This window comes from Ambystoma mexicanum, chromosome 6q (assembly GCF_040938575.1).
Source record: "Ambystoma mexicanum isolate Mex_15411 chromosome 6q, UKY_AmexF1_1, whole genome shotgun sequence".
In the NCBI taxonomy this organism is placed as follows: domain Eukaryota; kingdom Metazoa; phylum Chordata; class Amphibia; order Caudata; family Ambystomatidae; genus Ambystoma; species Ambystoma mexicanum.
In genome coordinates, this window is record NC_090937.1 from 269,262,289 (window position 1) to 269,288,636 (window position 26,348).

General features: G+C 46.8%; 1 protein-coding gene across 1 annotated transcript in view; it reads right to left on the reverse strand.

Annotated features, from left to right (window-relative positions):
• The window catches only part of RRH (retinal pigment epithelium-derived rhodopsin homolog), a 409,764-nt gene extending 383,617 nt beyond the window's left edge, over positions 1–26,147 (reverse strand). Inside the window, exon 1 of the mRNA XM_069630737.1 lies at positions 25,794–26,147. Within this exon, the coding sequence (XP_069486838.1) occupies positions 25,794–25,935 (142 nt within the window). The 5' untranslated portion in view covers positions 25,936–26,147. The remainder of the gene's footprint in view (positions 1–25,793) is intronic.
• Positions 26,148–26,348: the final 201 nt, after the last annotated feature.

Consider the following 26,348-nt stretch of genomic DNA (forward strand, 5'->3'; position numbering starts at 1 on the left):
ATTATCAAAATCCAGCTTCCTTGTATTATTCTAGACCATAAATTAGTTTGGATAACTGCAGCTGTGGAATGTGCAAACGTCCCTAAATAAAAAATCCTCCTATGAAAGACAGCTGCCCAGTACATTATGAGATGGTAATTTGCTTCTACATCCAAGGTTGTGCACAGCCTACATGCACTCTCATTCCTTTGAATGCCTAATCTAGGTCCCATTATTTTAAGTGTGTGAATGCAATTCAATTGAAATCTAAGGTACCATGAACGTATTTTCTCTGAGGGGAATTGCGTCAGATAAGGTCTAAGGGTTCTCCGATTCGTATATTGGGATGACTCCTCTTTATAGAGAGACAGTCTAGAGGTATGCATCTCATCTGTTATCCTGTCCCAATACCTCGTTCTAGATTTAATCCTGGATAGGACTGTGTCACTCTGTACATTTACTTCCAATAGATACAATTCACACTCAGTCTTCAGATATATAAGTAACCTCATCAGATTTCTCAACATCAGCTCTCTTAATTCATAATTTTAAGAACCCACTGTTCCATCTGTTATTTTCAAGTAGAGGCCAAGTCTTCTAGATTTCCAATATGCCCACCAAGATTGTAAACCTAATTCCAATCGAATTAGACCGATAGGTACAGACAAACGGAGCCCCAAAATGCTCTCCAAATCATCCCTTCCTGAACAGCAAACCAACTCCTACTTTTGAACTCAAACAATTCAATTCCATATAGGGCCGCTGGGGTGACCGTAGCTTTATAAAATTCAATTTGTGGCCACAACAAATATGCACATTTCTTTATTGTAATCGCTTTCATAAGGGAGATAAGTGCTTGAAACGTTTCTCCATTTTCTCTTCATTCTTTTTTTCTGAGATAAACGGATGATTAAAAAAACCTACATAAATAAACTGTCACCTCATCTATCTTCTGCTTAATTGCCCATGACATTGCCCCTCGCTTCCTCTTCTCACTTAAAGTATGTATCCTAAATTTCTCAGAATTCACTGAAAGGCCATTATCAGTGTTGTATGCCGCCACCCTGTCCAATCTGCACTGCAGGTCAAACGATGTCTGATCTAATCGGATGATGTCATTAGCATAGGCAATACATCCCACTCGAAGCTTTCCCAGTCTGGAAGGGAAGACGTTTGATGACATCTTCATGGTCCACAGATCCGACATGTACATATTGAACAGAATGGGGGCCAACACACAGCCTTGTTGCAGTACCTTTTCCTGCCTTCCACCCCCCAACAGACCCCCCTCCATTTTGAGCCAAACTCTGATATTAGTAATACTGTGAAATAACATTAACACATTGAGGAGGCCAGGGTCAATTTCCCAGTCTGATTGTTTTTTCCCTCATTGTGCCCGTTCAACCCTGTCGAAAGCTGATGAGAAATCCAGGCTGGCTATGTGTAGGAAATCTGCTATACCGTTATTCACGGTTCACATGCACAAGGCAAGAAGCAGTCCACTAACCACAGACCCTACTCCCTTTCAGAAGCCTTTCTGAAATATGCTCAGCCTAGGTGTCGAGTTTGCCCTTTTGGTTAGATCATTCAGCACCAGGCCAGCCAATATTTTCCACGAAGTGTCAATTAGCGTAATTGGCCTGTAACTCAGAGGAGAGCTTCTTTAACCCCACTTGAGTATGGGATCTATAACTGCTTTGGACCAAGAGCGTGGCATAATCATCTTCGCTATCTGATTAAACAGAATGAACAAGATATCAGCCCACAGGCCTGGATCACCTTTCAAAAGAGATTTGGCAATCCGAAAGCCTGAGAGCTGTTCAATCGAAAGATAGCACATTGTGAGAAACCAAAGGGTGTCTCACTTACTAGTCCCAGAGGATCTCTCTCTCAGATGGCCAGGGCACGGCCATCGCCCTTGGATCCAGACCCTGGGGGTGGACCAGTGTGGGACGATCACCTGGCTGAGGTATCTTCAGGGAGTGGGGGTGAGATGACTGATGGTGAGACACAGTATCCCCCCTTCCCGTGCACATACCCCATTCTATTTTAGAGGATTCTCCGACATTCCAACTCCCCCCTGCCTTTCTACACAAACACTGGGACAACGAAGAGGACGACTGAGAGTAAAGAGGCTAACACTTACATATCTCATTGGACATGTCCCGTTCATCAGGTCAGGCAAAGTCAGGCCCTTGACCTTAATCACATACATCTGATACCCATTAGCTCCCCCCACAGGGATAAAAGGCAAATCACAGAGACACACTCGGAGCAAGGTGAGACACAAGAAGGAGCAGATCTTCCGGGGTGAAGGCGAACCCACTGGAGCAGGACGACCGATCAAGGTACCAGAGCAAGGGATAGAGAAACCCTGAGGATCCCTGCAGGAGGTTGTTGCCTCTGGGAAACCGTGAAGGATATGCAGAGAAAGCCCAATTCCAGATGAGAAGAAGCCTGCGTTATGTTTCAAGGATGCCAGCGACCGTCCCGGGTGAACAGCAGAGATGGGCAGGCAAGGCCAAGCCTGTGGTATCAACCTTCACTCGTAAAACAAAGCCACATAGAAGAGAAAGGAATGCACACAACCGGTGAGTTCGTGAAAGACATGAAAGGCCGGTTTGTGTCAATGAAAGATTGAAGCCGCAACACTGCATCTTACAATTCAAGGTTTTGCGTGTGCTGATGAGACGCGAAAGAAAGCAAACCAGTATTGAACTTTAAAGATTCCGATAACTGTGAACCCAGTGATACAGAGTAGCGGAGTGGTCCGGCAAAAGGAAATAGCCCATTCGAAAGTCTCCGCAAAATGTTTGATGTCTTTTTAAAAAGTGACAAAGTGAACAAACTCTGAAATGCGCAATGGTCAAGATTTATCCCGTCAAAAGGGGAAGTTAAAAAGTGATTGCTTTAAGAGAAAGATTTCTTGAACTTTTATGATTGTGTTGTGGAACTACCAAAACCAAGAGACACTGGGCAAATACCATAAGGGAGAGATAAAGTGAAAGTCGAACTGGTCCTGCAGAGGTCTAAGGAAAAAGCCTTGCACATTCGAAAGTCTCTGACATCAGTGAAAGGTTCGAGACTGACCGAGTGAGACTTGGAATATGAAATAAGTTAGGGGAAGGGAGGGGCTTGGCTACGAGGGCCATGTAGGAGGACGTGATCTGGAGGAGCTCCCGAGATCCTGAAATGATCCGGGCGTAATAGTGCGCAACGATGGGCCTACGACTGCTGAAAATACACATTTCGGTGTGTGAAGGATCGGACCACGCTTGGTGAACTTTTGGAAGGTGTAGGAAGAACGGCGGTAGAGTTTTGTGCAGAAAAGATGAGGAGCGCTGGAGACAAAAGACGACACAAAATGGCCGACCAACGTCCGGAACAAAGGAAGGAGCAGGCCGCATGGTGATCGAGCGATAGAGGCGTACTGTGTGCGCATTTGTCACTTGTGCAGAATACAGGTCCTCTGGGTCATGTCTAATAGAACGGTGAGGCCGAAGGCGAAGCAGCCCACCCTGGACGGCTTCGCTAAGACGTCCCCTGGTCCGGAAAATTCCAAGAGTAAGGATAAGTCGCCTGCAGGCAGCATGACAGCGACAGGCACTAACCAAGAGGTCCTAGCTGCGATTGCAGACTTAAAGGCGGCCTGGGAAGCCAAACTCGAACTGGCCGTCACTGAGTTGAAAACGGCACTGGACCTTAAGGTCGGAGAGGTGCAGGAGGAAGTGAATCTACTCTGGCAGGACGTCAGGGCCTTGGTGGAGCGCACGGAGACCCTCGAGAAGGAAGTGAGCCCGAATACTGCGGATTGTGCCTCCCATAAGGCCGAACTGCATGCCCTGATACAGAGAGTGGGCAACTTGGAGAGCAGAGCGGAGGAGGCGGAAGGACACGCCCGACGAAACATCCGCATCGTGGGCCTGCCGGAGGGATTGGAGGGCCACGATCCCACGGAGTTCATTGAGTCCATGCTACTGCAGGAGATACCCGGAGGAGCCTTATCTCAAGGATTTGCAGTGGAACGGGCGCATAGAGCTCTAACAAGGAGGCCGCCGCCAGGAAACCCGCCTAGGCCGGTGATAGCCAAAATTCTTAATTACCGGGACCGGGAGAGGATATTGGAACACTTCCGCAAGGGAGGAACGATTATACGAGGAGCGGCAAACATCACGGCCTACCCGGACTATACCCTGTCTGTGCAGCGTAGCCGCATGAACTTTGGGACGGTAAAGCGGAGACTGAGAGAGGCGGGCCACAAATACATGTTGCTGTATCCGGCAAAATTGAAAGTTATACATAAACACAAAACTTTGTTTTTCAGACCCCGGAGGATGCCATGGGATGGCTCGATGCGCAGGGATGTCCCCAGGAGTCTGACGTTCGGACGGAGAGAGGAGATGGAGGAGATAAGTAATGCACAAAGAGGGTGCCACAAGATGGCGCGGCACGGACCCATGGGACTTGAATATAGTCATTTGCGCGGCCTTCAGGAGAGAAGGTCAGACTGTTACACTAGATGTTATGAGCACTGTAACTATTATTGAATTAATGGGAGCCTTGCAGAGCGGGTCTCTTTACCCCACAGTAATCTTAGTTAAGTGGCCATTAGGGCGACTTCACCCTACTGAGCTCTGGCCATTGTTTGGTGCTTGCAGGGCTAGATGTGGGGGTGCCTGAGTTCCGAGAATGGAGCTGGGCAGCAGTTGGGGTGTGTGGTGTTGGGGAAGGGATGGGTGGAGGGTGGGGAGGAAAGTGGGGAATTTGTGGTGTATATAGTTATGGGGGGTTTGAGTTTGTACAAGAAGCTACAAGTAAAGGTGGAGGGCTGTATCTGTATCACGTGGGCAAAGGGGATTCGCTACACGGAAGGGAGGAGGACACTCATGAGCTATGGGGGACCTTAAGATCGTAACGTGGAATGTCAGGAGACTCAACAGTTACTTAAAGAGAAACAAAGTCATGATGTACTTGAAAAGACAGAAGATTGATATTGCGTTGTTGCAGGAGACTCATCTGACCCGGCAAAAACTGGAACTGGTGGGGAAGAAGTGGAGAGGTACTGTAGTAGGCTCTCCGTATTCTGCCTATGCTAGGGGAGTGCTGGTCTGGGTGGCACCGCACGTTCCGCTCCAACTTAGACAAGAGGTGGTGGATACGGAGGGGAGGTTGGTCATATTAAAGGCTTTGGTGGAGAATAGGGAGGTGTGCATTATAAATACGTATGCCCCCAATCAAAATACTGTGGCATATTTTAGGATCCTGTGTACTAACCTGGGTGCGTGTATGGGAGGAGCGGTTATTTGGGGAGGGGATTTCAACTGCGTGCTCAACCCCAAGGCAGACAGATCTGATAAGATTGATAGGCCCACCCCAGCAGCCAGGGTATTGCAGACACTGCTCGACGACTTTGGGCTGGCAGATGTTTGGAGGCTGAAACACCCTAATGAAACACAGTACTCGCATTATTCAGCCCCGCAACAACTGCATACGAGACTTGATTATTTTTTTGCCACGCCAGATGTGGTGATAGAGACCACCCAAATAGACTACAGAGCAAGGGTCCTGTCGGACCACTCGCCTCTGGTTCTGTGCTGGCAGTACTGCCGCCCCAGGGCGCGGATACCGACGTGGCGCCTCCGGGCAGAGGCGCTCTGGGACCCGGTCTTCAGAGAAGATATCAGGGATGCGATCACACAGTACTTTGAGGAAAACACAGGCAGTGTGGACTCAGCGGGCACGCTCTGGGAAGCCTTTAAGGTGGTATTGCAGGGTGCTGCTATTTCTAAATCAAAAGGCCTACAGGGTGGGGTCCTAACGGAGTTAGAGAAAGCGGAAGTGAAACTGGAACGGGAAAGCAATAGGGCAGGAGGGGATGCGGAACTTGTACTCGAACTGCAGCAGCGGTGTGCAGAGCTTTGGGAAAGGCTCTGCAACCTTAACTATAAGAAGTATGTTGAGAGGCAACATGCAGATGGGGATAGAACTGGCCGTCTGTTGGCGTGGTTATATAAGAGCGAAACCCCTAGACCCCCGATTAGGACGATAACTAGAGAAGATGGGGAGGTAGTTGACACCCAAGAGGGAGTCAACGAGGCATTCTTAGACTATTATAGGACATTATATGAGGATAGAAGGGGGGACAATCGAGAGGAGATAAGAGAAACTCTAAAAGACATGGAATTACCTAAGATTAGTGCTGAAGAAAGGGAGGAGCTGGATGCACCGATCACCTTAGAGGAATTGGAGGAGGTGGTGAAGCAGCTGCCCACCTGTAAGACCCCGGGCGCGGACGGACTCCCTGGCGAGTTTTATAAAGCATATAGAGAGGAGGTACTCACCCCCCCCTATGCTAGAGATGCTAATGAGTCTTTTGAGGTGGGCCGGCTGCCGGAATTGCTTAGAGAAGCGATAATTGTACCGCTTCCTAAGCCCAACAAGCCAGGGCATAGCTGTGGCTCCTATAGGCCTTTGTCAATGTTGAACCAGGATAGCAAGATATTGACGGCGGTCCTGGCCAATAGGCTGCGTAGAGTTATTAGCAAACTGATACACCCGGACCAGACAGGTTATGTCCCCAGCAGAAATATAACCCACAACCATAGGCGACTCCACCGGGTGATTGAAGAAGGGAACAGGAACGAGGGGGAAATGGCAGTTGTGTCCCTAGATGCAGTCAAAGTTTTTGACTCAGTGAGGTGGCCATGGTTGCTGGAGGCCCTGAGGGAATACGGGATGGGGCCGGGCTATGTTATGTGGGCAAAATTGCTATACAGCGAACCACTGGCCAGGGTGCGCACAGGATCGGTGATATACGAGAGATGGCAACTTAGCAGAGGCACCACACAAGGGTGCCTCTGGTCCCCGATGTTATACATTCTGGCCCTGGAGCCCCTGGCAGTGTACCTCAGACAACAATATGACATGATAGGCATTGAGGTGGGGGGAGAGAAACACCTAATATCCTTGTATGCTGACGATTTGCTACTATATCTGAAATATCCGGAGGAAAATCTTCAATATATTCTAGAGGTTCTGGAAAGGTATGCAGAACTGTCCGGCATAGCGGTGAACCCCCAAAAATCGAGCATGTTCCCATTGGGGAGCTACAGAGGAGCCCCTCTGGAGCGGTTGCCAGTGTTGTCGGTACCATGGGCGGTTGATTCCTTCCACTACCTCGGAATATATGTGTATCACACGGTAGAGGAGGAACATTTGCATAATACCGAGGTGGCTGTGGGAAAAATCTGTACAAGTATGAAGTTTTGGGAGAAGTTGCCGCTGGCGATGATGGGACGGGAGGCGATGCTCAAAATGGTGGTCCTGCCCAGGCTGTTACATTTCTTCAGTAATATACCATACATGATACCCAAAAAGTTTTTTGTCAAGCTGAATAGCATGTGCAGAGAAAAAAAAAATGAAAAAAAAAAGTTAGAGGAAGGGAACCCCTAACCTAATGAATGTGAATGAAACTTGGGAAAGGGGACCCCTTCATGTGCTGTGATTGCAAGGTCCGAGCCCGACCGAGGGAGATCTACGTGGAATCAGGTACTTTATGTTGAGGGGTATGAGCCCGACAGAGGGAGACCTACGTGAACCTTTGTTGAAATGTGAAAGAACATTTGGAAAACTGGAATAAGTGACTTTAACGTGGAAGGCCAAGCAGGCCTCATCCATGTTTTGAACTGCCTTTTTTTTTTGTTTAATAACCTGAGCCAGAAGGGCTGGACTGGCCTATAGGGAACTCTGGAGATTTCCCGTTGGGCCTCTGCACCCTGGGCCTCTTTTGTGTGGTATTTCCAAATTTTCTCATAGGAAAAGCATTGGGTTTGCTGAAAATGTGTCATGTGGGGCCACTTTGAACTTTATTTCCAGGGCCTCTTTTAGTTCCCAGTCCACCCCTGTGAGCCAGAGTGTGTCATCCTGTTTACAGCGGCACCTTACTCTGCTGTCCAACGTGGGCGGTGAGCTGACTCAGCCACCTTGATCCTTTACATTTCCTTTATGTATAACACTGACTTTCCTTTGCATACACATTCGCCTTTACACAGTTTTTGTATAAGAGATAGGGCAGGCATTAGCTTTTGTTAATATAGGCAATTTTGATTTGACATAGACTGACCAGGACTGCAGTTCTTTTGTTATTTGATGGTAGACACTACTCCCATCATAGCTATAGGGCAATGTAGGAGTTGTTCCAAACCCCAAGAAATTAATAAAGGTTTTGAAACTTGTAGCCCTTGTGTCAGTGTCATACTTGTGATACCATGCCTCCCTTACAAAATTCAATATCCTCCTTGTCAAAACTCGCCTTCCAACATTTGTTTCTTCCATTTAATAAAAAATGGTCATTCTCTTTGTTATTACCAAATAAAAGGGAGAAATGGCATATCCAACTCACTTCTGCAACACAACTGGCCTGGCTATTCACTGGTTTTTTATTAGTGCTCTTTAGAATCCACCATATTGCACCTACATCTTTAGGATTGTCTATATTTTCTTATTAGAATTCCTTTTTCCTTGAGAGACAAGTCGCCGGCTTTGCCCTCATTTTCTTTTTCCTATCACTCAATATCATATCAAACTCCTCATAAGTTCTCTTCCTTGCAGGTCCCTTCTCCCATTGTTCCCGACAGCGAGTGGCAGTATTTCAATTTACAACGGTACACAAGAATCACTCTGGTGAACATAACACCTGCCTATCCTCCATGGACCAGGAATCCTAATAATCCCTAATACAAGAATGTAATTTTTTCTGATTTACGCTAAACTGACTAACTAGTTCCTGCACTTTTCACAACAATATCCTTACATGCAGATTTGCTAATACCTCCCCAAGCACCTTTACATTGAAATTGCAAGGTAAATTCGGCATTATCACTAAAACTTGTTTTCTTCACATTAAAAGTGTTAATATCACTTCTTTCAAAAGTAAATATATAATCCAATGTTTTGGATGATACAGGCCCAAACCAGATCGCTTGACAGGATAATTTCTCATCATATAAGGCATTTATTTGACACATGTTCCACCTTGCCCATACCCTTCCTCGTGAGTTCTTCTTACACTTACACGTATCCTGCTTCCTAGCTATTGTGTTTGAACTGATAGTATTAGCAATATCATTAAAGGGATATTCGACGAGAGGGCATGTGGTATTTAGGTTATTGAGATAAATACTATCAAAGACCTGATTGGCCATTGCAATCCTCTAGGGCCCCCGGCCCAAACAGCCTGACTAATGTGATTCTAAAGTCTAATACTCAGTTATGGGCAGCAGTGTTAGCCTTTCCTTTTAAAGATATTGTTTCGAAGGGCTACTTTCCTGAGTCTTGGCATACGGGATTGGTAGTACCTATCTTTAAGAAGGGAGCACGAGTGAATCCGAAAAAAGTATAGGACCATTACACTACTCGGCATACATAGCAAGATATTTGCATTCCTTATATTAAAACATTTGCAGGAATGGGCCTTGTCTGTAGGACGACATACAAAGATGCAAACGGGTTTTGCAAAGGATGTTCGACCAGCCTTAATGGTTTGGTGGTTCATGCATTTCAGGAGGAAGCCTGGGCAGGGAACGTAGAATGTACTTTTGTGGCTTCAATGGATCTCTCGGCAGCCTTTGACTGGGGTCACCGGAAAGGACTCTGGGCAAAACTTGCAGGCTGGGTTCTTCCAGGGGGTCTATTGAAGTTGATATGGGATTACATGAAAATTCAGGGATTAAAGTACGCTTGAACAAGGAAGGGGGCGCCTCAAGAAACATAGACTGATTCTGGCCTTAGACAAGGATGCATACTGGCTCCTTTCTTTAATTTATATGTAAAACAAAGGGGGGTCTGGGAATCCCTCTACCAGCACGAACACAGCCCAATGACCTGTTATTGTGTGAATAACCCCTGGGAGAGACTCTACCAAGTCTTTACCTCACTGTCCCTTTCACAGAGAAGAGATTTCCTTGCATATCAGTCTTTGTCCTGCCCAGGGGCAGCCCAGCACCGAAATACGAGGCAATTCTCCTCTGAACAAGAGTACCAACAGCAACCCCATACACGTGTTTCAGCCTTGTTGAGCATTATCAGTGCGGTGAAGCTGTGTCTCTACGAACAGTGAGCAAGGGGTCCATGTCTGGATCGCCCTGGTAACTTAGGGTGAGACCCAAAGTTAATTTATGCAAAACAAAGGGGGGTCTGGGAATCTCTCTACCAGCACGAACACAGCTCTGGTAGAGAGTTTCCCAGAACCCCTCTTGTTTTGCATAAATTAAATTTGGGTCTCACCCTAAGTTACCAAGGCGATCCAGACGTGGACCCCTTGCTCACTGTTCTTAGAGATGCACAGCTTCCCCTCACTGATGATGCCCAACAAGGCTGAAACACGTGTATGGGGTTGCTTTGGTACTCTTGTTCAGAGTTGAATTGCCTAGCATTTTGGTGCTGGACTGCCCCTAGGCAGGACAAAGACTGATATGCAGGGAAATGTCTTCTCTGTGAAAAGAACAGTGAGCTAAAGACTTGGTTGAGACTCTCCCAGGGGCCATCCACCCAAGAACAAGTCAATGGGCTGTGTTTGTGCTGGTAGAGAGTTCCTGTAAGTATTGACTCTGAGGTCCCTGGCAGGAATGGTAAGTATCAAGCTCAAACAGTTCAATGTGCCCGATGTTCACTCTTGTCCCCTTCCTTCCTTAAGTTGCAACTGAGTTCGTGAGAAGGTGGTCTCGTAGCTGCTGCTGGCGTTCAGGTAAGAGTCTGTGTTACCCAACGCTGTCCGGTAACTATTGCATGCGTTAACGTGTGGTTTTTCTCCCTCTTTACAGATGCGGCATATGAAAATGTGGAGAGATATGGAATAATACCGCCGGTGGTAAATCGGGTAAGTCTATGGTGGTAAGAGGTTGTATTTGTTGATTCCCTTGGCTCGCCTTGTTTTTTCTTGTGTCCCCTAGGTGCCGGATTACGGCGAAGAAATGATGGAGACAGTGCCGGATCGAAAGATGCTGTGAGAACTGGCGAGTATGGCGCCGTGCTGGAGCTGGCAAAGCGACACGTGCAGGACAGATGTACTTTCCAGGTCCGGAGATGAAATGGTTCCGGAATTAGGTGAGGAATTTGAAATAAGTTTGTTTTCTAACCTTGTCCTTTTCCTCTTCTTTATTCTAGGAGCTCTGGATTCGAGACGGGCGTGGCAGAAGACTGGATGCTGGCTGCAGGCATGCGGGCGTGGCAGAAGACTGGATGCTGGCTGCAGGCTCGGTGAGCGTCACGCTGCTGGATGCAGAATAACGCGAAGCATGTGCTGCTGTTCGGGTGTGGTTTAAATAGCCTCCAAAGTAGTTCCAGGTAAGAAGTTCCCTAGAGCCACGCCCAAGTAAAAAATAGTCCCTGTAACAAAATAGTCCCATCCAGGCCTCATGTAGGCTTGGACTCTTGCAGCATGGTCTGCATCAGGTAAGTAAAGTCTATGAGCCTGGCGCCTATTGCGCCAGGACTGATTTCTATGATGAGCCTGGCGCCTAAGGCGCCAGGACTGAACCCAGACAGCCCCTAGCCGGGGCTGCTGAGGTTTAAACAAATGTCTGGATGCCTGCTCCCGGAGCTGAGGGCCTTGGTCCTGATGCCCGGGGGTAGGCATCATGACAACTGTTCAAGCTTGATGGGAAGGTTGGCTATATACTGTAATAGTTTACCGAAGGAAGTTAATTTAGACATGGAGACCTTAAAGACTACACCACAGAAGGTGAAGGTGGCCTTTTATGATGCAAACTGGATATCCTCTACAGATCAGTTCCACAGGTACCCTTCTCTTACTCACTTGGCGCATAAGAGATGGGGAAACCCAGCACCCTACCTGATGCAATTCCTGAATCTTTTTCATTCACAATTGCTGCTCCGTTTAAGAGGGAATTTGCTACCAACTTGTGAGGTGCAGCTTAGTAAGAAGCAGATTGATGCACATGATATGATATGATATGACATTTATAACGCGCCTATACACAAGTGTTTCAAGGCGCGACAAGGCAGGGAGGGGGGAGCAAGGGGAGACAGATAACGATCCTACTAGGCCAGGTGTCATTCAGATCGTGCAAGTGCAAGGGAAGAGGGGAGGGGAAAAGTGCAAGGGGGAAAGGGAGAGGGGAAGTGCAGTACAGGGTTAGTAGAATAACAAAATACATAATAAGGGCCAGCTGGTGGCAAGTGCAAGGTAAGTGCATACAAGTGCTGGGAAGGGGGGCTGTAGGGATACAGAGACAGTCCCACAGTGCAAGGGGTTTCCAGGGAGGCAGTGCAAGGGAGAGTGGCTGGGCCAAGGACCGAGATCCGGTGAGTGGCCCGGATTGCAGATTCAGTGCAGTTTCAGTAATTTTAGCAGGGCAGAGGGGGAGAGAAAGCGGAGGCAAAGAGGAAGGTTTTAAGGTGCTTCCTTAACCGGAGATGGTTCTCCTCAAGTTTCAGGGAGGCAGGAAGGCTGTTCCAGAGGGAGGCCCCTGCTGCGGAGAGAAATCTACCCCCAACTCGTTGCTTGGAGAAGCGGCTGACCCTGACGGAGTTGGAGGCGGATGAGCGAAGAGCTCGAGAAGGGAGATATTTAGGAAGAGAGAGTTGAAGGTATTTTAGCCCAAGGCCCCAGAAGGCCTGTGGACAATGCAGAGGGTTTTGAACTTAATCCTCGCAGCCACTGGGAACCAGTGTAGTGATTTCAGTCCTGGAGAGATACCGTCCCTGGGCTTGAGGCCAAGGACAAGTCTCGCGGTCCTGTTCTGGATGAGTTGCAAAGGGCGGAGAGTAGAAGCAGGCAGATTTAGATAGAGGCTGTTGCAGTAGTCCAGCTTCGAGAGAACCAGGGCTCTAGAGACAGGGAGCTTCTGGGGGAAGGAGAGGAAAGGAAGGCTACCTCTGAGGAGGTGTAGCTGGTAGTGTGACTTCTTAAGATGTCGGTTATGTGAGGAGAGAAGGAGAGTGTGGAGTCGAAGATGACCCTGAGGTTTTTTGCCTTGCAGCTAGGAGCAGGAAGAGGGCCAAGAGAGGCCGGCCAGAGAGCTGCAGGGAAGAAGGGAGTGGGTGTGCCGATGAGTAGCATCTCAGTCTTACTGGCATTAAGGCAGAGGTCATTTGCGGCACACCATTCCTGGATAGCAGAAAGACAGTCAGAGATGTGGGAAGGAGAAGAGGAGGCCGAGGGTAGCCGGAAAATGAGCTGGGTATCATCCGCATAGCACTGGAAGTTGGGGCAGAGAGCGGCAATGTGGTGGGCAAGAAGTGCAGGTACTGGTTAAACAGCCAGGGAGAGAGGTTAGATCCCTGGGGGACACCACAGGTAGAGAAAAAGATGTCGGAGGAAGGAACCCAGTTGGACCTGGGAGGGTCGATTGGAGAGGAAAGAGGTCGGCGACGCCAGAGCCTGACCAGTGATCCCCAGGTTATCATGGAGACGGTTGAGCAGGATGGTATGATTGACAGTATTAAAGGCAGAAGAGAGATCAAGCAGAATGAGAACACATAGGGTGTTAGAGTCAAGGTTCGAGAGCAGGTCTCACGGATGTTCAGGAGAGCAGTTTCCGTGCTTCTGGCAGCTCTGAAGCCAGACTGATGGTCGTGGAGACTACCAACAGATTCAGTATGGGAATTAAGCCGGGAGATGGCCAGCTTCTCCAGGGGCTTTCCCGGGAAGGGAGTGATAGAGATTGGGCGATAGTTAGCCGGGCAGGAGGGGTCGGAAGAGGGTTTCTTAAGAAGGGGGTGCACAAGGGAGTGCTTGAGGGGGGATGGGAAGACTCCAGAGGCGAAGGAGTGGTTGCAGAAGTCAGCCAGGGCAGGAGCCAAGGAGTCGATGTGGTCCTTGATAGTTTTGGAGGAGCATGGGTAGACCTGTTTTGACGAGACTTTCATATATCGGACTTGTCTTGAAACATTGTCAGCAGAGAAAAGGGGAAAGGCAGAGAAGGGGGAGGAGGGGTGGCTGCAGAATGGCCAGAGGAAGAGCAGGGAATAGAGGGGGGGAGGTGATAGGAGGAGAGTGAGGACAGGCTGTCGAAACCATATGTAGGTTCTATAAAGGAAAGACGGTTGTGGAAACCATAAAATGTCTGTTTTTAGAATGTCCAGCTGTGCCTGCTTTAAGATCAAGGTATTTTGGGAAGATAACTATTAAGTGGGTTGACTCGGAAGATTTGTGGAAAAGATGTTTAAACCCAAACTTGATATCAGTGGGGATTACGGTCTCACGGTTTGTAAAAGCATTGAAGTTGGCAACAACCTAGATGATTGTAAAACAAGGGGAAGACAATATTATCTGCTCTTCTTAAATTAGCCAATAGGGGTAATACGAAGAGGGGTGTTTTTAAACTGGAAATGTTTTGATTTTTAAGAATGTATTTTATGGTCTATTGTATTGGATTTTGACAGATTGACTTTGTATTGTAATTCATAATGTATATATAATGTATTGATTATATCTTTGTGTATTATAACGTTTTCTATGAACCATATACAATAAAAAATATATATATTTTTAGGTCACCACCAATCACAGTAATGGCATGATGATAAGATGTTGACAACTTTATCCAGACGCTTAGGTCAAACCTCTGATTAAGAAACCCACTCTAGACCCCAACATTCCCATGAACTATCGCCCCATCACCACCGTCCCATTTCTGCTAAAGATCCTTGATAAAGCAACCTACATTCAAATTCAGAATCACCTCGAATCACACAACATTCTAGGCCTCTGTCAGTCATGTTTCAGACCGAGACACGGCACAGAGACAGCCCTTCTCGACCTGAAGATCCAAATGGACGAGGCCAAAGACAATGGCCACCCATCCCTCCTCCTACTGTTAGATCTCTCCACGGCCTTCGACCTAGTCGACCACAGCATATTAACCTTGCATCTTACCACATCAGCCTCCTTCTCACCCAATGCAGCCAAACGAATCCAATTCTTCCTTTCCGAAAGATCCATGAGAGTCTTCTCAGAAACTGCAGCAGCTGACCCTTCACCCATTACCTGTGGAGTACCCCCAAGGCTCCTGCATGTCCGCCACACTTTATAACATCTTTACCAAGATGTTATTTGACCTCCTAGACAACATGAATGTCGCTTACACTGATGATACACAGATCCTCATCACGCTCACAGGCATCTACGAGACTGACTCCTTCCGCCTCAATGAAATCTACAGCAAAATCCAAGACAGGATGGCTAAGCATGGATTGTGTCTCAACGACGACAAAACCAAGCTTTTACTTATCCGTTCCAGGCAAAGACTAAACAAACTCCACCAACAATACAATGTTTTCAACATAGACGGAAACGTCATTAATGTCACCAAAAATGCCAAAACCTTAGGGGTGTACCTCGACTCTACCCTATCTCTCTCAAAACAAGGGAACGGCACAGCCTCTGCCTTGGCCTACACTACCAAGTTAATAACTGCCTGCAGACCATTCCTGTCTACACCAAGCTGCATCACACGGGCAAGAGCCCTAATTTTATCAAAAATCGACTACTGCAACTCCCTCTACCTAGGCACCAGCAAACAAAACATCCACAAGCTTCAAATTCTCCAAAACAACGCTCTTAGAGCAGCTCTCAACATACGTCATGACCACATAACCCAAGCCAGGAAGACAGCCAAATGGCTCCCTATAAAAGACAGAATCATCTTCAAAACACTGATGATCACCCATTAAATGCCTCAACAACACAGCCCCGAAATATTTGTCCAACAAATTTACCTGGAAACCCTCATCAAGACCAACTAGAGTCAAATACGCCCACTGCCTTACATTCCGAAATTCAGACTCAAAAAATCAGGTGGATCCAGCTTCCCTGTTCTAGCTGCCAAAGCCTAGAACTCATTGCCCCTATGCTGAGAGATGACCACTCCTTCCTTGCTTTCAGATTCAAAGTAAAATCCTGGCTCCTTACCCAAACCACCCCCTCCTGAGCCACTTGCATCCTACCACAGCCGGTACATCTTTGTAAATACTATATACATGACTACCCCAGCAACTATCACCCCACTTATTATACCTCCCCCTCTTCTCTTATTTATTTTCACCCCATTATGTACATTATTTTATCTGCATATTCTTCTGTATCTAATACGGCATCTGTACCTCTATTGTACCTATTGTACCTTGTATTTATATAACCTGTATGTAACTTCAACCAAGTTCAAGCGCCTAACTACCTCAGGGGCTATTGTATCTACTGTACCTTGTATATGTATAAACATGTATGTTACTGCTACCAAGTTCAAGCACCTAGCTACCTCAGGGTTCAGCGCGCTTTATAAGCAAATAAAATAAAATCAATTCTTCTTCTAATGCAATTACAATAGACGTAACATCAACCCTAGGATTTACAGATACATTAATCAACAACATGTCCACAGCTGTCCCATCTTCACTCTCAAGACCAAGAAGAATTTTGATGATGCCACAAACACAGGAAACCAATCAGGCCAGTTCAAGATGGCTATCAAGAGACCACCAAAGAGGCAGCCATACTTTCCCTTATTAGCATAACATGACTCAATAGTATAGCCATCAATGATCAGTGCTTCTACCAACCATGTCTGTTGCAGCATTATTATCTCATATTTTGTAGTGAACATGTCCTTACATTGATTCGGGAAGCTGTTAGAGCCCCTAGTAGTACAGCATAAAAGGGACAGATTAGAAACTTCAGAATCCAGGACATTGCCGTGTGGACAATCCCAGGGTAGAGGAAAGCAACAATCAATTACCACCCTTCTTGGTACTATGATCAAAAGTCCCATCTCGTCCCCCCACATCCACTCTACATTGAAGGTTGGGACCACCCTCAGTGTTATATGTATAGCAGCCTTTTCCAAAGTCAACTCCTGCCTTCAACGATACTCTTTGGTTATACAATTCCAACCCCATTTGCCCCTTCTGTAAGAGGTCCAGTTGGGCAGATAGGTCAAGATCGCAAATTAGCTGAGAGTAAAAGTGGACCTTACATCTTCCCAGGTCATTATCATATAGGTCAACACATTTATTGTCAGATGAAGTAATCTCAATTAATCTCGAAACTGACTGCAAAAGTACCAATATATGTGCCCTATTCAAAGGAATATCAGACTCTTAACTAAAGATTGATTCAAACCACAGAATCATCTCCAAGTCTCTACTAACAGCCAACCCCTTCCCTACCGAGAGGGGGTTCTCAGCAGCTTTCGCCAGCATTAATCCATCACTCCCGTCCCTGTTCCAGCATCCATCTGATCCTCACATTGAGTTTGGGATGTTACTGACACTCAGGACGAGATAAGCATATACTTAGTATGTTCACTGATTATTCCCTGTCTCGGGTCTATCAAACCTTCTACCTGAGTTTGAGATTCTACTGAGACACACAAAATGTGGACCCACCCACAGGACATCCAACACCTGAGCCTGAGACAACAATTACATCCTCAATGAATTAACTAGAAGCTTCCTCATCAGCAGTCAAACACACTGATTCACTTGTGAGTGCCTCTGTAAATTGAAGGAACTGGATTATCTTCTTATTCCTTTTAACTTTCCTATTGTTCTTCCTTTCAACCCTTCTCTTAGAGTTTCCCCCACCACTCTCTCTCCATTCACACTACAAACACAATCAGTATCACAATTGACTTTGATGATGCTTTCATGCATAGTCCCAATGGAGGGTGAGACAAGCATAGGCACAATATTAGTTCCTTTGATGTTCTTTTCTTTTTCTTTCTCTTATCCGTAAAAGATTGTGATTCTCACGCCTCTTCGCAGACCAAAAGTTGTTAGAGAGGAATTTTCTCGAGCCATTCTTAGCTGACCTAGATCCTGTTGGCTGCTTTTTACATTTTTTTGCTGGAGGTACAGTCTTATTCATTCTAGTAACAGGTGGAATAGGAAGTTGAAACACACCCTCAAAAGAGTGCAACGGTGGCCTCGCAGGCAGAGCATCATGAACTTTACCCTTATGCTCCACATTATCCCTAACATTTCCACTTCTGTTGACTAATATTGAATTTATAGAGTTAACAAAGGATCTCAGCTCCATTAAAGCCCCTGTATGAGATCTTATTTCTAGTCCAATGTGGTCATCAAATCGAACAATGGCTTTTAGCACTAGCTTTAGTGCTGACGGGGAGCTGCCAACAAACCTACCTTCTGGTTGGAAGGAATCCTTCTCCTGAAATGGAAGTGAGGGACGAGTGCCATCCCTCTGCCTCCCAGAGTTACATTGTGACTCTCTCGAATCATCACCTTCGTTTGAATAAAGCAAATTCGGTGAAGCACTTAAGCAAATACGTGTTGTTTGAAGTCCCTGAATTTCATCCTCCAGACTTCAGCATGCATTAAAAAGTGAGGTGCTATTTAAGTCACAGGTCATTTTTGGTATGCTCGCCTCAACATTAACGGGAGACTCCTCAATTAACCTGACCTCATCATACAACCCCTCTTGATCACCTTCAATCTGGGGAGCTTGCATTCCTCACTATAATAACTTTGGAGCAACTTGGTGAAAAACATAATTATTTTCATGTTCATAGTCACTGTATCCCCTTCCCCGTGAAGTATGTCATCTATGTGTCTTTGTTAGCTGTCGGAAGCGGCCGCTCCACAGTGTTTGCAGCATACGGCTCTTGGTCTGCTCTTCTAGTGTTTTAGGAATCAGTGTTTCGGAAAGCAGGGATGTAGAAGTTGAGATACGGCGCCGCACTGCACTGCCCTCAGAAACTGAGGGCCCTTTACCCCGGTCCTGGAGCAGGAGTATTGAATCCAGGCTGATTTATGGCTGATGCTGTCGAGCGGCGTGGTGTGGCGCAGATCCCACACTTCACATCCTGTGACCGGCTCTGCCTCAGCCAGTTTCTCAGCTGAGCTGTGTCTGCATAGTGCCAACTTGTCGGTGAGTTGGTCGTCAAGCTCGCACACACTGCACCCTCCACTCTGTGGCACAAACATGAGATGTGAGCTCTCCTTCCCCTTTTCTTCTCCTTTCCCCTGTCTATCTGACCTTGCGGCACACCATGCCTTTATCTGGCTATCTAGATGGCAATCTAGCCATATTTGTCACTTACAGGTCACTAACTGGTTACCAAGGCTACTAAAGCTATTGAGGCCATTAGGGCTACTAAGCTATTAGGACAAATTGATGCCACACCATTAATGAGATCACCAGTGAGAGTAGCCATGGTACGATTATCAGCAGTCTTTGGTGCAGAGCAGGGGGTTCAATTATGGGAAGTCAATTAGGGGGTCTTCTCTCCCTGCCTCTATCACTGCACCACGCCTCCCAGCTGTTGAAGCTGGAGGGAGCTGGAGTGGTAGGCTCTTAGCTGAGCCCTTGCTTGCCTGGCCTTTGTCAGTCTTACCTTGCTCTGCTGCTCTGTCACTTCACTCTGTTTGCCATCTCTTGGCTTCTTGAGAGCTGTGCCAATGGCAGTAAAGTCTGGGCAAATGAGGGCAAAAATTGTAACCAAGGCTGTAGGTAAAGCCACGAGTCAACACCTCCCCCCCCCCCCCACCTTGGTTCAATGCGCCTGACTAATCCAGCCAAAGCTCTGTGAAAATACTCAAAATCAACTATAAAGTAGGCCCTCAGAAGCCACATGGATGAGGTCCTCACTGAACTGAAGACCTTGGGACCCTGAATGTGGGAATAGTGAGGGGAGAAGACGCTGAAGATCCAGGAGATGTAGGACGACACCTGGATGCTGCACCTCAGATCAAAACAAAGTCCGAGAGGCCCTTAACAACTCAAAAGGAGACAATGTTCGATCCTTCGTCATCATCGCAAGCTTCACCGACTCTGTCCAATCTGTCTGAGAAGTCTAGTCCAGCTACTCCATCTAGGACTTCGAAGTCCGTTGAGAGCGCTGAGAGGGGCTTGACCACCAACCAGCTGAGCAAGGAGATCAATGTGCAGACCCGCCTAGGCGAGAATCCATTCCCCTCCCCGTGTTTAGGAGTGGGCGCGTCACTCTCCACCCCCTTTGAGCGACAGGCAGAGGTCGGGGGGCCATTACCTGGAAAAGCGGTACAATCGGACAGATCCTTACTGGAAGCGCTGGAGAGGTCAATTGACCGACATTACACAGAGAACTGCATGACGTCTGTTCCACCTACCACAGGCCCTCATGAAAGGAATGTGGAGTGTGCAGTAATCGAGCATCATGCTGCCCCAGGGAACCTCATACAACCCCTGAATACAGAACCACTATCCAACGCACCAAAAGTGAAGCCCTCTGTAGAAGATCTAAGCAAGTGAATTGTAACTTGGCATTTCCATTGGTTAGAGAAGTGATCACTGACCCAATGGAGAATGTGACAGTGGCACACAGAGGGAAGGCAGCAGAGGAAGGGCCCAGAAGCGATGTACACCTCTTGTTTCTCTGCCGCCGAGATGAGTGGGATGGGTGCAACGAGGGCCATGTTTAGGTCTCCCTCCTCACAGTTAAAATGTAATGGCCTTTTGGCCCCAGCTAACATGATGGACATGAACCAAGCAGTTCTGGAGGGTGTGTTGGCCAGAGCCTCCTTACCTAGGCTAAAGAGCAGAGCAATGGACACTGCCCACAGATGCATAGCACATGCCCCCCCCCGCATCCAGGCCCGAACAATAACACTTGTCTGTGTTCCGGAAGCATTGTCTCTTGGAATGTCGCTGGTTTCAGCACTAGACTCAAACATCCTGATTTTGAGGCATTTCTGGAAAAGGCAGACATTCTATTATTACAGGAGACGTGGGCCTTGGACACGGTTCCAAAGGACAATTTTGAGGTTTTCAGCATGAAATCATCTCCATCCTTAAGGGGCAGGAATCGTGGAGGTCTTGTCAAATGTGTTGAGCTCTCAGAAGGTCAAGAAGACCAGTCTATTCTTGCCCTCGCTGACACTGTTGATCACAAACTTAGAACTGGTTGAAGGCATTCTGTGGCGCATTGCCAATTTCTGTAAGGCAGCATGTGATAATGATAGCAGAGGGCCTCTTGCAGGGCTGCTTGATGTAATGCACGCCACAAGAAACCATAAAGGACCACCGCTGGGTATTAAATTCTTTCTGGGTGGTGATTTTAATTTTAAAATGGGCAATTATGGTGGCACTGTTAAGGGTGCAGTAGAAGAGTACATGTCATTTGGCATCCATCCACCAGCCCTGACAGAACCTAGTGCGGATAGCAGGGGTAAGAAATGTACTGTTACTCTTTTGAACTGGGGTTTAGGGCACTAAATGGAAGATACCCATCCGACGTCCCAGGCAAGCATACCTTTGTAAACACAAGATACTGTTCAAGTATCGACTACTTTATACTGGGTGTCAAAAATTGTCCCAGGATTAAAGATTTTGAGGTGGTTTGTCCAGTCAAATGTGACCACGAGCCAGTCATCTTTATGGTATGGACTGGGGGTGACTCACCCTCAATGGGCAAAGACGAGGTTGCCGCGGATGCGTATAAAATACTGCGCTGGGGGGAACGTAGTTGGTCATTAGGGTAACGCATGCACTCTTAGATAACTCGGAGAAATGTCTACACCCTGGTGCCACTGACCAGGCCAAATGGCTGGTCTGGACTGACATAATAACACCCATCAGTTGGGCATTCAGGAAAATCCTTACAGCTTCAGAAACGGCATTAGGCAGCACTCAGTGGATTAATGCAAAATGTAGGTTGGCAAAACAAACCCTTCTATCTGCGCTTAGGCAGCAAACTAGAGACCAATAGGAAATAGCTAAAGCCAGGACATTTTACAAGAACACCCTAAAGAATTATGTTCTAACGAGAAAGAAAAACGAACAATCACATAGATTTGGGGGGGGGGGGGAGTCAAATGGACCAAACACTTCTCAACACTATATGATACCTCATGTGACGAGAGTGGCGAGAGCACCTTAGACATAACTCACCGGGACAACGTTGCTTGCAATACCTACCAGACTATTCGTCCTAGCCTGGTGTTATCAACAAACGAAGTCACCAAAGCCCTTGCAGGGATGGCCAATGACAAATCAGTTGGACTGATTCCCCATTGATTTTTTTCAAAGATGAGATGGTGGTGTGGGTCCCAGTAGCTACTCTGATCTTTAATGCAATATTACATCTGAAGGCCATACCTGACTCTTGGAGGGAAGTAATCATAGTACCAATCTTTAAGAAGGGTTATAGAAGCGACCCAGCATGCTACCAACCATCCTCCCTAATTGACACCTCAGCAAAATGGGTTGGACGGGTGCTGTGACTCTTGGAGGGACGTAATCATAGTACCAATCTTTAAGAAGGGTTATAGAAGCGACCCAGCATGCTACCAACCATCCTCCCTAATTGACACCTCAGCAAAATGGTTTGGACGGGTGCTGTACAGAAGGATCATGGACTGCGTCACAGAAAATCATATCCTCTCAGAGTACCAGTACGGCTTTCGTGAGGGAATTAGCACAGTTGATCAGATATTGAACTTGAGCCTGGTCATGGACAAGTATGTACATGGTTATAAAGGAACAAGTTATCTGGCCTTCATGGACCTTTCAACTGCCTTTGATTGCATTAACCATGGCAAGCTTTGGGGAGTACTGCATGAACTAAGCATGCCAGAGGACATTGTACAAGTCCTAGTCCAAATGCATTCACATTTTTAGGCAACAGTGAGAGTGGGGACCCAAGGGAAAACAACCCAGGCATTCTGAGTAACTCAAGGCGCGAGGCATGGGTGTTTAACAGCCCCGCTACTTTTATTAACCTCTATATAAACTATATAAACTCACTGCTGAATGCACTGCATTACTTGAAGAGCGATGTCCCCAGGATGGCAGGCCAAAAGACGTTTGTTTGTTTGTTTGTTTATTTTATTTGTATGACGCTCCAAACCCAGAGGTACTGACGTGTGTACTTTTGTACGCTGATGATGCAGTCCTGATAGCTAGAAGAAAGCAGGCTCTGCAAACATTGGTCAATGGGTTTAATCATTATATGGCGCAGAAAGACTTGAAAATAAATGTAGGGAAATCAAAGGTCGTGTACGTGGGTAATTGCAAACCCCAGGGAAACTCAATAGAAGGTAAGAAACTAGAATGGCTAACAACATTTCGTTATTTAGGTGTTCCGATTTCCCGTGACCTAAGATGGTCACCACACATCAAGGACCACAAACAATAAAGGCCTCGCAAATCAATTATTTAATTCTGAGATATAGCTCAAGACTAGGTGGGCTGCTATTGGAGCACATTATTCGTATTTACTCAGCACAATCTGCTGTGTGGGGTTATCACTTGGCGAAGGCAGCCCAGGTCAGTGAAGATCAATTCCTCAGGGAAATTTTGGACGTGCCTCAAAGTTTCCGGAGTACCTGCTACACGAAAACCTGTTCCACATAGGAGACTTCATACTATTACAACCATTAACCTACTGGCAACGATAAAGGGAAAACTGTCACGTGTCACTAACTAGAACCTTGGAGAGAGAGATGTAATGACCTCGAACATCAGTGGCTCCTCTCCCTGGCTAAATCACATTGCCATCTCTTCGCAAGCTTGGCTGCATGCGCTTTTTGAGTGAGGAACCATCAGTTGGTAATGTTGGAGAAAGGGAGCTTGTGGGCAGTTTTATTTCTTATCAAGCAAATGCCAGGAGAACTGAATCGCAAAGAAGTGTGCAATTTCATCATAAGAACATTACTGCCGTAGCTGCCAAGGTAGGCTAAGCCCAGTGGTTTAAAAACCCAAGGAAAAGGCTAATTATTCTTCACCTAAGAACAAATCTACTCTTTACAAATGAAAAATCACCCTTTCCACAGAATACCAGCACCACAGGGCGGAAATGTGCATGTTATTGGCACAACTTGCAACACTTTTTGTTTTTCTGCCCTATCTTTGCGATTTCGAGGGAGGGATTCCTTCTCCCAATATTGAGGGCATGGGGAGTGAGACATGTTCAATCAGCCCTTAGGCTCCTTTTATCAGTCTCAGACTTGTTCACAGCACAGTGTGTTTACTCTTACATTGACTGAAAGCGCTTTCTTGTTGCATAGCCAATTACTGTGAACGGAATTTTCCATGTGCTGCTTATTTTAATGCATATTTGTACGCTGTTTTTATTCTATTTTATTTCTTCTTTTATATATGTACTGTTGTGGTTGCATTGTGTTTCATGTCGTATATTCTTTGATGGAAATGGCTATTTTCGGAATAAAGAAAGATTAAAGTTCAAGATGTCAGTCATTTCTTTATTCAGGAGAGTGTCCACTCGGCTCCTTAGGTTGTACCTCTTGCTACACCCTCTCCGCCTTTACGATATAACCACACCGGTGACCACTCACTCCATCACACTCCACTCCTTAACGTTTAGCAAGCTACGCAGTTCAAAGTGTGATTACGAGCCCACACTTAGCCGAGCTGCAGAGCTGATATTATATCAATGTAAACTGCTCGCCACAGACCACTGTTGCTGCCCGCCTTACGCACAGCTCAAAGAGCACACACCCCACAGTCACTGAGCTCTTGCTCCCCCAGCGGGAGGAGGCTATGCACTGCTATTGCAGTCGAGTCCACCTCAGGACCGCCTGCCTACCTTCTGCTGGTCCATACCTTCCACCGGACTGAGCCGAGCGCTGCTTCCAGTTTCCTACAAAGATACTCTTTAAGCGCATGCACACTTTAAAACAAAGTTTCAGTTCAACCAATTTCACAATTAAATTGCTTACCACAAACACAGAACCTTGTTATTTAAATACAACATAAACCAGTTAATAGCTCATTTTGTCTATAAACGTACATGTTTTACTTATGCATAACAAGTCTAGAATCTATATTTTTATTGGCACTATGTGCCCATAGCCTTATAGACCTGAGGGGACCAGTCGTCGCTTAGGATAATGACCGCTCCCCAATGTATGGCCCTCGACTTCACCTCAGGCCATAAATTGGTGATCGGTCAATGTCCCACAATAACCGCCCCTCCCTCATTCTAGAACCCTACATCAACTTCTAACTAATGAATAGTCATTCCTTCTCCAACACTCTGCATCCTACTTGCATACCTCAACCGCGCAGCACAAGGTTGCTAATCCAAACCTCACACATTTTAAGTCACCACATAACTTACAATATCGACGCATGACAACATGGGACCTGCTGATCACAGCCCCCTTGCAAAAGCAACACACATAGGGATACTTTCCAGGGTAGCCAGTTACGAAATCCTGCCAACATCCCTGCTACCCTGCCCCTTACACTTCAACAAACATATGGCACAAATCACACCCCCAAATTGCACGCAGCAATGTTAGCGTTGCCTCTGCCTAACGTAATAAAAGTGGAATACAAAGCACTTTGCGCCCATCAAAAGTTTCAGGTGTAGTCAGGCACTTCTGATAGCACACCAATAAATGCGACAGTGGGTAATATTTTTAGGACCAACATTCCTTCTGGGTCTATCTCACTGGTAACCAAACCATAGGCAGCCGAGGGGCCTTCTACCATGTACTCGGTTCAGGAGTGGACTGGGAGCCAAAAGAGGCACTGGAAATAATGTTCAAAGTGAACCCATGTTACACATTTTCAGAAAGGCCAGTGAGAACATTTGGAAATCAAATAGGTTACCACACAAAAGAGACCTAGGGTGCAGAGGTCGACCAGGGAATCTCCACAGTTCTAGGCCAGTCCCCCATAGGTTAGTCCACTCCTGGGTTCATGTGTACCTCGCACACCCAACAGACGATGTAAATGAAAGTTGTGATGCGTTACAAATAGTGACAACTGACAACTGACAACTATCTTACAGCCAAATCTCCCATATGTTCAAAGAGCCTGCCCGTACCTGCAGTTATCAAATAGGATGCAACTATGTTGTGCTCCATCTGGGAAAAGACGGAATGGATTTCTCTCCCGGTGTCTGAGGAAGTGTTCTCCGATTTATTCCCCAAATATTCGGAAGGAGATATCAGTGGTGTGCCTTCCATGGCTAGGCCTCTGGTGCTGATGGCAACTCTGCCGCTGGCCGCTCTTCGTCAAATCTTTTGAGCACAAAGCTACTGTTAAACACGTTTTTAGAGTGTGGGGTGGGGGCCCAGCGAAGGAGAAATGCGGGCCTTCCAGCGTCGATTGGCGCTTTGGGTGAAGGGACATACAAAAGACGCTTATCTACTGCCAGGCTATGCCGACAGGACTCGTTAGCTGCACAAAGGCCGGCACAGAACTCCACACGTCCAGAGCCCTTTCTACTAAAGGGATTAACGGTCACATGCGCTACTTCTGCAGCCTAATGAGCAACGTTCACGGCCGGCCAGCGGACGGAGCGTTACCCCTTATTCTGGGACACTTTTACTAACACCAGAAACCTAGCTTCTGTACAACGCAATTACTGTGAAACACG